A 12,704-nucleotide genomic window follows, 5' to 3' on the forward strand; every position below is an offset into this window, starting at 1 on the left:
GAGTGAGTGAGTGACTGAGTGAGTGAGTGAGTGAGTGAGTGACTGAGTGAGTGAGTGAGTGAGTGAGTGACTGAGTGAGTGAGTGAGTGAGTGAGTGACTGAGTGAGTGAGTGAGTGAGTGAGTGACTGAGTGAGTGAGTGAGTGAGTGAGTGACTGAGTGAGTGAGTGAGTGAGTGAGTGACTGAGTGAGTGAGTGAGTGAGTGAGTGACTGAGTGAGTGAGTGAGTGAGTGAGTGACTGAGTGAGTGAGTGAGTGAGTGAGTGACTGAGTGAGTGAGTGAGTGAGTGAGTGACTGAGTGAGTGAGTGAGTGAGTGAGTGACTGAGTGAGTGAGTGAGTGAGTGAGTGACTGAGTGAGTGAGTGAGTGAGTGAGTGACTGAGTGAGTGAGTGAGTGAGTGAGTGACTGAGTGAGTGAGTGAGTGAGTGAGTGACTGAGTGAGTGAGTGAGTGAGTGAGTGACTGAGTGAGTGAGTGAGTGAGTGAGTGACTGAGTGAGTGAGTGAGTGAGTGAGTGACTGAGTGAGTGAGTGAGTGAGTGAGTGACTGAGTGAGTGAGTGAGTGAGTGAGTGACTGAGTGAGTGAGTGAGTGAGTGAGTGACTGAGTGAGTGAGTGAGTGAGTGAGTGACTGAGTGAGTGAGTGAGTGAGTGAGTGACTGAGTGAGTGAGTGAGTGAGTGAGTGACTGAGTGAGTGAGTGAGTGAGTGAGTGACTGAGTGAGTGAGTGAGTGAGTGAGTGACTGAGTGAGTGAGTGAGTGAGTGAGTGACTGAGTGAGTGAGTGAGTGAGTGAGTGACTGAGTGAGTGAGTGAGTGAGTGAGTGACTGAGTGAGTGAGTGAGTGAGTGAGTGACTGAGTGAGTGAGTGAGTGAGTGAGTGACTGAGTGAGTGAGTGAGTGAGTGAGTGACTGAGTGAGTGAGTGAGTGAGTGAGTGACTGAGTGAGTGAGTGAGTGAGTGAGTGACTGAGTGAGTGAGTGAGTGAGTGAGTGACTGAGTGAGTGAGTGAGTGAGTGAGTGACTGAGTGAGTGAGTGAGTGAGTGAGTGACTGAGTGAGTGAGTGAGTGAGTGAGTGACTGAGTGAGTGAGTGAGTGAGTGAGTGACTGAGTGAGTGAGTGAGTGAGTGAGTGACTGAGTGAGTGAGTGAGTGAGTGAGTGACTGAGTGAGTGAGTGAGTGAGTGAGTGACTGAGTGAGTGAGTGAGTGAGTGAGTGACTGAGTGAGTGAGTGAGTGAGTGAGTGACTGAGTGAGTGAGTGAGTGAGTGAGTGACTGAGTGAGTGAGTGAGTGAGTGAGTGACTGAGTGAGTGAGTGAGTGAGTGAGTGACTGAGTGAGTGAGTGAGTGAGTGAGTGACTGAGTGAGTGAGTGAGTGAGTGAGTGACTGAGTGAGTGAGTGAGTGAGTGAGTGACTGAGTGAGTGAGTGAGTGAGTGAGTGACTGAGTGAGTGAGTGAGTGAGTGAGTGACTGAGTGAGTGAGTGAGTGAGTGAGTGACTGAGTGAGTGAGTGAGTGAGTGAGTGACTGAGTGAGTGAGTGAGTGAGTGAGTGACTGAGTGAGTGAGTGAGTGAGTGAGTGACTGAGTGAGTGAGTGAGTGAGTGAGTGACTGAGTGAGTGAGTGAGTGAGTGAGTGACTGAGTGAGTGAGTGAGTGAGTGAGTGACTGAGTGAGTGAGTGAGTGAGTGAGTGACTGAGTGAGTGAGTGAGTGAGTGAGTGACTGAGTGAGTGAGTGAGTGAGTGAGTGACTGAGTGAGTGAGTGAGTGAGTGAGTGACTGAGTGAGTGAGTGAGTGAGTGAGTGACTGAGTGAGTGAGTGAGTGAGTGAGTGACTGAGTGAGTGAGTGAGTGAGTGAGTGACTGAGTGAGTGAGTGAGTGAGTGAGTGACTGAGTGAGTGAGTGAGTGAGTGAGTGACTGAGTGAGTGAGTGAGTGAGTGAGTGACTGAGTGAGTGAGTGAGTGAGTGAGTGACTGAGTGAGTGAGTGAGTGAGTGAGTGACTGAGTGAGTGAGTGAGTGAGTGAGTGACTGAGTGAGTGAGTGAGTGAGTGAGTGACTGAGTGAGTGAGTGAGTGAGTGAGTGACTGACTGACTGAGTGAGTGAGTGACTGAGTGACTGATTGAGTGAGTGAGTGAGTGACTGACTGACTGACTGAGTTAGTGAGTGACTGACTGACTGACTGAGTGAGTGACTGAGTGAGTGACTGAGTGAGTGAGTGAGACCTATCTGGATCTTGACAGATAGTTTGTTACAAAAGATTCACTCTCACTGCGGTAACTGAAGAAACCATAGACTGCTTCTGGGGAGTCGGCGGAATCAAAGTGCCAACACAACAGTTGGTGAAAGACACCATAAGAACCAAGAACAGGATCTGAGTCTATGAGCGAATGAAAGGGAAGGACAACACTGCATTATAAGCTGATGGTAAGTTGATGCTCTGTTTAAGTCAAGAGTGTGAAGGAACTGCAGGCTCATGATGTTAACAGAGTTGCTCAATATCAAAATATATATTAAGAAAATGCAATGCAATCAAATAAAAATAGCATTATTATTATTTCACTTTTTTTTGGAATGGTTAACTTTACTTGAAATCTAGAATTTCAAGTAAAATTCAGATCAAATGGCTTCAGCTGACAAAAACAGTCAGGAAGTAAATGGATGAGAAATAATACATTTTCAGGGAAAGCTGGTGATTTTTTTGGGACACAATATGTATATTAAAACAGAAACAAAAACATATACAAACATTAATTAAATTATCCAGAGGCAGAATTAAGATGTTTCAGTGCTTCACTCAAGTTGCATAAGAAGCATCCAACAGTTTACTGTACTGTACTGTAAAAGGCATGTTTATTTTCAGGAATGTACACTCCATCCCAGCCAATGAGATGAGAAGCAGTACAGTGACTGTGATGAGGAAGCACATGCTATTCGCCTGATGCTGTACATACAGTGATATAGATATGAAACATATAATCAGTTAGAGTTAATAAAGAAACCTGTCAATACATTTCAATAAAAGGCAACACATTTTGATTACCAAAATTAAAATGAACCTTACACACATAGGCCTATCATATATAAAATTAATAAACAATTCTAAATATTATAAAACATACATTTACACATAATCAATATTGATTAAAAAAACATTGTCTGGACAACAAGAATCATCAGTGAGTGAAATGGGAATTAAATTAAATGAAACAAAAGAGTAGCCTAAAACATCCGATGAGTTACACTATGATCCAATATGATTCAAAATATAGTAGAACATTTTTATTTCCTTTACAGATGAAATATGACACAGACGCGCTTTCACGAGATTAACCATATGCTATGTTATCTTATATTAGGCTATGCTCTTTTCTTTATTCTTTATTTCACTCAGTCAGGTCATGATAACACTGCGCGCACTGCAGCCAAAATCTATTATTAGTCCATCAATAACAAACACATCTTGCCACAAATAAAAACGCACAGGCGGCCGTCTAACGTGACTGCAGCTCGGGTCATATGAAGAACCACAGACAGACTTCAAACAGCATTTTTACAACAACATTTTCTTTTCTTTTCCACCGTTACACAGAAAGTAATCCCATTCGCAGGCTGCAGCTGTTTCAAGGTAAGTGCGCAAAGCTTGGAGTATGTCTCATATTTACGACAAAAATAACGGTGAGCTGGAGAAGGTTAAACTGTAATGCATTGCAGAGTCATGATTCATGTTCAAGAGCTTTCGTGTGTCAGTCAGAGATTGTGTTTCAGTGGGGTCACCTCTGATATAATGACCACGATAAAGACAACAATGCCGATGGATACAACTTTTAAAGTATGTTGGCCCACGTGCTTAGAAACTGGAACACTACTGTAATATTGTGAAATATTATTGCAATTTCTAATATTGGTTTCCTATTTTAATATACTTTAAAATATAATTTATTTCTGTGACGAAGTGCTGAATTGTCATCAGTCATTACTGCAGTCTTCAGTGTCACATGATCTTCAGAAATCAGTATAATATGCTGATTTATTATCAGTGCTGAAACTGTTGAGCTGCTTAACATGTATTTACTTTAACCTGTGATACTTTTTTCTTTGATGAATAAAAAGTTAAAAAGAACAGCATTTATTCAAAATATAAATCTTTTCTAACAGTATACGTCTTTACTATCCCTTTTTATCAATTTATCACATCTTTGCTGAATAAAAGTATTTTCTTAAAAAAATACTGACTTCAAAATTTTTAATAGAATATTGTAACACAAAATTTCTATTTGAAAGAAACACTGTTCTTTTTTTTCTTTTTTATTAATCAAATAATCCTGAAAAAAGTAGCAGAGGTCCAAATAAAATATTAAGCAGCACAACCGTTTCCAACATTGATTAAATCAGATGATTTCTGAAGATCATTGTGACACTGGAGACTGGAGTTATGATGCTGAAAATACAGCTGCGCATCACAGAAATAAATTATATTTGAAAGTATATTAAAATAGAAAACTGTTATATTAAATAGCAATAATGTTTCACAAAATTTTTTTTTTCTGTATTTTTGATCAAATAAATGCAGCCTTGATGAGCAGAAGAAACTTCTTTAAAAAACATTAAAAATCTTACTCATCCCAAACTCTCTCTCTCTAAATATACACACAGACACACACACGCACACACAGACACACACACACACTAGCCGTCGTACCTACAATGAGCAAGATTTTTTGAGAAATTGTTTTGATGATCTGATGCAACATCTTCCTGGATCTGTTCAGACATCTGCTCATTAACTGAATGATTTCACACTTTTAATAGGTTTCCAATGTCTCAGAACAAAACCAGAGGGAAACTAGAGAAAAAGGCGGCAGATAAGTCCATTCATCTCCAGTCTTCCTCTGTGAAAAGCAGACATGCAGCAGGTGAAGAAAGAAGAGAAAAGGAAGCTGGAAGTCACATCGCATCCTCAAGTCTAAAAACAACTGTTAGAGAAAAAAAGTCAAACGTCCCTCCAACTCCTCCCACATCAACCCATTCCCCGCCCACTTTCAGAAAACCTCCTCCTATAGAGCCGCTCTTTGATCCGGAGCTCCGCCCCTTTGTGTTTCCCACACACTGCGACGCTCTCTTCGCCTCACTGCGAGGACTCAAGGAGTAGGGGCTTCTGCTGGACTGCAGTTTAAAACTCCTAGGCAACTCCCACAAGGCTCACCGACTGGTGCTGGCTGCTGTCAGTCAAACGGCAGAGGCGTGGCTATTATCTGGAGAGGCGGGGCTTAAGGAAGTGGAGCTGGATGGAGGACGGGTGACTCCTGCAGGACTGAAGGCTGTACTGGACTTCAGCTACAGTGGAGAAGCGGACAGAGGAGAAACGGATGAGGTGCTGGAAGCCTGTAGGTGTTTAGGGGCCGAAAGACTCGAGCGACTGTGTGGTAAAGATGTTGCGGTCAGCGGGAGCGAAGAGAGGGAAAGAAGCCTGAGGGTCATCCGAACACTGTGGGAGAGAAACGTTGGCTGTGATGTCATCTTACAGACAGACAGAGGAGACCGTTTCCCTGGTAACAGTGAGATCTGAAATCCAAGCTAAACAAAAATAATATAATTAAACTAAAAGCAATTAAAATTAATAGGTAATAAACTAAATTAAATATAAAATTTTGTCTTGAGGCCAGATACTCTACCACAAATAAATAGTGCTGAAAGATTATGAATAAAAATTAGAATTCAGGTAAGGGGGGGGGGGGGGGGCTGTCTTTGAGCGCGCACGGCATCCGGTGCGTGAGGTGTGTACGCGCTCTGGCGTAGTTTATGTTAATGGGTGTGTTGATATCCAGCCGAAGAGCAATCAACCATAACTTCAGGCGAGCAGGCTCAGAAGTTGGGAATATGTGGAAAGTCACCACTCCCGAATGAGTTTGCGCCAGATAAGGTAATCGTTTAGTTTTAAATCAGTTTGAACAATCCGGATAAGCGCAAGTAAGTACCATTTTGATTAGCCGTCGTACCTACAATGACTGTGCACTGTGCAAACAATGAGTGACGTATACCCGCGAGAGATCACTTCCGGCGCTTGCGTAAGCTACGCCAGAGCGCATACACACGTCACGCATAGATTTTTTACTCTCATAGATTTTGTTACCATTGCCATGCATTATAAGACTGATGGACTGCAATGGTTAAAGTTAAAAATCATCAAATGTGTTCTACTGAAGAAACAAAGTCACCTACATATTGGATGCCCGGGGGGTAAGCAGATAAACATCACATTTTCATTTCTGGGTGAACTATCCCTTTAAGCATGATTGTAGCTACAGTCAAGCTACTCTTCTGAAAAAGTAGTTAGCTGCACTACAAGTTACTATAAAAAGTAGCTAGCTATGCTGATGCTACATTTTTTTCACAATGATGCGAAATAAGTGAATATGCATAAATGAGGAATGTTTAAGAAACATTTAAAAACATTTTTATGATGTCAAAGTATATTGTTTTATTACACACAATATAAAAAAATTGTGAAAAAGCAAAAATTAGAATAAAACAAATATTTTACAGGGACGGCATTTAAGAACAACAACAACAAAAACTATTGTAAACCTCTGTACACTGGAGAATAACATATGGAATATCATACGTTTACTTCAAATTTGTTTAGAAAGAAATTATCGTTCCCCAAAATGTATTTTTCCATTCATACTCAAGAGGGCGCCCTTGTGCAAAATCTCAAAATGCCTCACAGAAGTAATATAACTAACACTGAGCTGAATAAAATGAAGATATAAATGATTTGACTGACTAAACAAAGACAATAAACACACAGCTGCAACAATATATCATTTGTCTGCGTTCTTCAATCCATATCTAGCATTTTCCTAAGAATATAAGGTATATTTCTAAAACAGTGCTAATCGAAATAGCATAGCATATGCAGCATATCGTACGAAGCCAAATCGTGATTTCAGTTTTATTCCATTAATCATGCAGCCCTAAATGAACATACAATTACGTCACTGATAGTCCTAAACTAGAAGAAGGTAATGCACTATTAATATGCTAACTTTTAAAAATACGCTACTCTTCTTCAGTCCATTGCAGGTTCATAAAATGGAATGTAACTCGTGTTATTTGCTGGAAAAAGTAGCTAGCTACCGGAAAAGCTACATTGTTTTAAGAGTAGCTGAGCTACTGTAAAGCTACTGAAAAACGTTGTTACGTTAGTAGCGTCACTGCATGTAGCTAGCTACTCCCCAACACTGTTTCTAACGTATAAGGTTGCTCACTAAATGTAAATGAGTGTTATCGTCACAGTTCTTTTGTTTGTTACTACATTTAACAGGGAATAAAATGCAAAGATACTTTTTTTTTTTTTGGTTTGTTGTCTTTAAATAAATTCATATTCGCTGATTATATCATAGTTGACATGTCTAATCTATTTTTTATAAAACAAATTAGTGTGCAGTTCAACTTTTCAATTTAGTCTGCAGCATTTATAATTGTGCAAAGAGTCATTTATGTCATAGCTATATTTCTCCTTGAATACTCTCTTCTAGCTCATCGCCTCATATTAGCAGCAGGTGCGGACTACTTTCAGGCTCTGCTCTGCGGAGGGTTACGGGAGTCCGGTGAGGGTGTGGTGTTACTGCGCGGTGTGAGGTCATGGGTGCTGCATGATCTGCTGGACTTCATTTACTCCGGCCGGCTGAACCTGAGCTGCAGGAACGTGTGGCATCTGACAGAAGCAGCTTCACAGTTTCAGCTGCAGGGGCCGCTGGCGCTGTGCTTAAACTTCCTGCAGGATAATATGGATGAAACTTCTTGCCTGGATATTCTGGCCTTGGCTGAAGCCTACAGTCTGGAGGATCTGGGCAGACGGGCAGAGGACTATGCTTTAGCCCACTTTCAGAGGGTCGCAGAGGGGGAGAAGTTCAAGAATCTGCCCTGCGTCCATCTGCAGCGTCTGCTGGAGAGAGATGCGCTCAATGCAGACAGTGAGGTAAGCTCTGAAGAACCTCAACCCCAAATTTAATTATTTTTAAATAAAATACATTAAATAATAAAAAAAGTTAGGTTAGGCATAAACTCAAACCAAAATTAAAAACAATTAAATAAATAATATTTGTGGGAATAAATATTGCTTATAAAAGTTCAAAAACAAACAGTCAACAACAACAACAAAAAATATGCAAAGATACACTACGATTATGCAATTTACCTGTAGTTACAGTAATTCTGATTAAATGTTACATTAATGTGCTGGACTCTCTATATAAACCAGCTTTTCTCTTTCGGTCTCACCTAGCCTACATCTCTGCGTCTTTCTAAGCAATTCTGGAACTTTACATTGATGCAGTTTTCAAGTTATTGTCTCCCTACAATCGCTCATTTCAGGAAAAGCATCCACTAATTTAAACAGTACAAATAGAAATGTCAAATGCATTGTTACTTTCTGAATGGCTGTTAGAAAAAAAACACGCTTTTGGCTGCATCAGCATGAAAAGAGCAGCAGGGGCAGCAGCTCATCCAGACTCTCTCTTTCTCTCCCGACAGCTGGCCGTGTTCAGAGCTGTGGTGAACTGGGTGGAGGATGATGAAGACCGGAGACTGTCTCATCTCTCACGACTGATGCAGAGCATTCGGTTCGCTCTCATGAGACCAGAGGAGCTGCAGGAGGTGCAATACAGCACTTCTGCGTGGACAATGCCTCACTTTGTTTTCTTCAAAGCTCCATAATGTCTACTAAATCTCCTTTAACAGGTGCAGGACTGTAAGCTGCTGCTCAGGAGCTCAGGAGGGAAAACAACGCTGGAAACCGTGAAAAATCTCCTGCATGGTGATCGGAGAACATCGGACTGCAAACCACGAACACCTAACCAGGTACATCACAGACAGCTGCCGTCTCATTAATAAACACAGCTGAAAAATAGTTATTACATAAAATCAATAAAAAAACAAAACTAGTAATTTCATCACAATTCTATAGTCTACTCTACATACACAACCCGTATTCTACTACCTTTCTAAGCTGCCCCTTTCTCCCAAATTTTGAAAATCGCTTACAATTTCTAAGATTGATTATTCTGCATAACAGTGGTTATATATTATTAATTATATATGTTTATTATTAAAGTAGTGGTTTAGTGGTGGGCGATATGACTAAATATTTAAATACTATAAATATTTAACTCTGATACACACTTAATATTAATTAGGTTTGTGTTGACACCTAAATGTTATCAATTAAACAGTGGCCGAGAGAGCTCAATGCACTGCAACTTAAGAAAACACATGCAAATAGAAAAAAAGACCAGCAAATTAAGAAAAAATCGACACCAGTTTGACAACACACGCTGCAAATACACACAACGTGACCAAATACAAAAATGCGCTGCAAAAACTCGCAAAACAAGCAAATACAGAAACCTGCTGAAAATACACACAACGCATCCAAATGCAGAAAGAAGTTGAAAGTAGCACAGACTGGAATGGAAGAGAATGAAAATTAACCCTAAATGTGTAACAGGACTAACAGCACTTTTTGGTAAAGAAAGTGTTACACTTTATATTAAGTAAACAATTCCTATGGATTTACCATGTAATTACTCTGATGTTACACAGCAGCAGCCAGTAAGTTAGGCTTCACATATAAATTGTGGATGGTGTCCAGAATGTTACACTTTATATTAAGTGGACAGTTCCTGAGGAGTTACCATGTAAGTACACTGGTATTACAATGGTGCACCAACTCCACCAACTTGAGATCCAACTCCTCCCACTTTACATATCCCTAAACCTACCCATCTCCACCCCCTGGATCCCATTTCCACCCCTAAACCTACTCATCTCCACCCCCTGGATCCCATTTCCACCTCTAAACCTACCCATCCCCACCCCCTGGATCAAATTGTTTCAATTACTCTTATACATATTGTTGTTACAAAATGTAGTTGTATATGTCCTGTTACACATTTGTACTTACACAAAACATTCGGAGGCACAACTGACAGGCACTGAACATTTATATGCACCTGCAAGCTCACATAAAGCTATATTTACTAAAAATCAAGTCAAAACCAGTTGACTTTATTGTTTATATTGTAGCCAATTGTAAACTATCGCCCTAGCAAAATGCTAAATGTGGACAATAATATGCAAAGTATCATGTTATTTTAGCATCATGATATTAGTTGTATGTCAGTGATAATATGACATCAGTGTGTTTCTCTTGAATTTGCGTTAGGTTTTGGTGCTCGTTGGTGGAGATTGTGTGAATGAGAATTTCGAGCGTCGAGAGCCAAACCTTTGCCTGTGGTTTGCCCAGTGCTTTATGCGCGGAGAGGGACTCATCCGAACCATCGAGTGGAGACCTTTAGCGCACCTCCCTGAGCCACCACGCTTCCGCCACTGTGTGTGTGTTCTCAACAACACACTCTATATCATCGGAGGCCGGAAGTACTACGGTGCCCTGGACATTCTGAAGACTGCTCTGAGGTGAGGGTCTTTGGTTCATCTTGTGTTTGCACACAGCCATACGTAAGAAATAATCAGTGATTGTCAGTCCTGTGTCTTGTATTTTGTTCCCCACATGTTCCATGTCCCAGTTTTCCCATGTTGATTGTGTTCATTTGGTTCCACGTGCTGTCTCGAATGTCGATCCCGTGTCCTACGTGTATCTTCCTAGATGTCAATAAAGACTGTTTGATTAAGATTCTCCTGCATTCTCCTCGTTCCTCGTTCGTCACTCCTTGTTCCTCGCTCCTCACCATAGGCACATCGTGACAGAAGTCAGCACCATAAACAGTGAGCGGCACCCCTACTCTCCGTGTTTTTGATTCCGGTTTTGAAAGTGGTTTTTTTTGTTTTCCGTGTTTTCCCCCCGCGATTAAGGAGATTGCTGCACGCTTGATTGCCCTCGCCCGTAGAGATCTCCCCTTCGTCGAGTGTGCCTGGGAGTTCTGCGGGCTCGCCGCAGTGACGGCATTGGATGATGCCACCATCAACTCTCTGTTCTGGCACAGGGCCAATTACCCAGAGAGTTTTGCCCAGAGAGTGATCCAGTCCCCGAGTTTTGCCCAGAGAGAGATCCAGTCCCCGAGTTTAGCCCAGAGAGGGCTCCAGTCCCCGAGTTTAGCCTAGAGAGGGTCCCGGTGCCCGAGTTTGGCCCAGAGAGAGCTCCAGTCCCCGAGTTTAGCCCAAAGAGGGCTCCAGTCCCCGAGTGTAGCCCCGAGAGGGTTCCAGTCCCCGAGTTTAGCCAAGAGAGGGCTCCAGTCCCTGAGTTTAGCCCAGAGAGGGTTTCGGTCCCTGAGTTTAGCCCAGAGAGGGTTCCAGTCCCCGAGTTTAGCCCCGAGAGGGTTCCAGTCCACGAACTTTGCCCAGAGAGGGTTCCGGTCCCCGAGTTTGGCCCAGAGAGGGTTCCAGTCCCCGAGTTTAGCCCCGAGAGGGTTCCAGTCCCCGAGTTTAGCCCCGAGAGGGTTCCAGTAGTCGTGGAAAGAGTACTAAGAAATTGTACTTAAGTAAAAGTATTGCTACTTAAGGAATAATTTATTTGAGTACAAGTAAAAGTACTGAAAAATAATATGACTCAAGCAAGAGTAAAAAAGTAGTTTGCTAAAAACAAAACTACTCACGTTACTGCGTTACAAAGTACTTTAGTATTCTACAGCTGAATAACATGCAGATAGAGATGCTTTGACTGATGAAACGTGGAAGACAATAAACACAACTGCAATGCAACGCTAATTGACAGCTTGTATCACACTAAGTCTCACTGTGATAAGAAGCAACATGGAACCACAGAAGCTAACTGTTTCAAACACAACTGATGTTATTTAGGGATTTTGGAGCAAAACATGATATTAGTCTCATAATTGTCATGTTTGACGCTATGTTAAACAAACATACTACCTTTCCCTGTTGCCAGGAGCAAATGTTTTATAACTAATTTTGAAAAGTACATTCACTTATAAAATTATGTGGTTGTTTTTAAGAAGGGCAAAAGCAAAGAAGGGTAAGTGAAGGTTTAAAAGAAAAGAAAGGGTCTTAAACAGTGTGAACAGAAAGGTGCCAGTAAAAAATAATGTGGGGTACGGGTACGGTTGGGCATAGTTTGACTTTTAGTGATTCTAATTCTTGTCAATTCCCAATTTCAATTCCAATAAGGTAAATAAAAAAAAAAAAAACATAAATAAATAAATCTTAGATATCATCTTATTGCAAAATATTTCATAGCTAGCGGAATACTATGAATGAACATCAACAGGCTAAAAAACACTTACACAAGGATGTGTGTATCAGAGAAAACAGCCCGTCAGCCCGTGAGACTTGAATGGTTTAAAATCACATTGAAAGTGTAGTTCCCTTTCAGTCGGTCACTCTCGACGTCACGTCGTCACGTCGGCGAATTGGGATCTCGCTTAGAGGGACCAATCTACTTCGAGTGTAAACTAAATGAGCCAATGCACATTGGCATGCGATTATTGCATCCAGCTGCTGCTGATCACAGCGTGAGTATAAGTAAGTAGCAGATGCAGCGCATATTCAGCTTTTCGCTTCGGAGCCGAGCGATCACATCGTTCTGCTCCTGACTACTCTACGGAGAGAAGAAGACTGAACGAGTTCAGCACGCTCTTGGAGAGCTCTTCGTGTTGGCGGACGGCGCTTCAGCGGTGGTGGTTTCCCGTGTCGAGTGGGTTGCACACATCAGGCTGCACTACCCC

The 12,704-nt window shown here is 41.6% G+C and overlaps 1 protein-coding gene and 1 long non-coding RNA gene across 3 annotated transcripts in view; both read left to right on the forward strand.

Annotated features, from left to right (window-relative positions):
- Nucleotides 1-5,492: 5,492 nt before the first annotated feature.
- The window catches only part of LOC107566610 (kelch-like protein 33), a 23,911-nt gene continuing 16,699 nt past the window's right edge, over nucleotides 5,493-12,704 (forward strand). Inside the window, exons 1-5 of the mRNA XM_016252104.1 lie at nucleotides 5,493-5,552; nucleotides 7,542-7,984; nucleotides 8,539-8,661; nucleotides 8,746-8,865; nucleotides 10,229-10,479. Of these exons, the coding sequence (XP_016107590.1) occupies nucleotides 7,793-7,984; nucleotides 8,539-8,661; nucleotides 8,746-8,865; nucleotides 10,229-10,479 (686 nt within the window). The 5' untranslated portion in view covers nucleotides 5,493-5,552; nucleotides 7,542-7,792. The remainder of the gene's footprint in view (nucleotides 5,553-7,541; nucleotides 7,985-8,538; nucleotides 8,662-8,745; nucleotides 8,866-10,228; nucleotides 10,480-12,704) is intronic.
- Nucleotides 11,263-12,704, forward strand: part of LOC107566611 (uncharacterized) — an 8,334-nt gene continuing 6,892 nt past the window's right edge. Inside the window, exon 1 of one of the 2 annotated variants that reach the window (XR_001606526.1) lies at nucleotides 11,263-11,279. This is a non-coding gene — a long non-coding RNA (uncharacterized lncRNA). The other variant, XR_001606527.1, reaches the window with a different exon arrangement.

This window comes from Sinocyclocheilus grahami, unplaced genomic scaffold (genome assembly GCF_001515645.1).
Source record: "Sinocyclocheilus grahami isolate Dianchi unplaced genomic scaffold, SAMN03320097.WGS_v1.1 scaffold1087.1, whole genome shotgun sequence".
Classification (NCBI taxonomy): domain Eukaryota; kingdom Metazoa; phylum Chordata; class Actinopteri; order Cypriniformes; family Cyprinidae; genus Sinocyclocheilus; species Sinocyclocheilus grahami.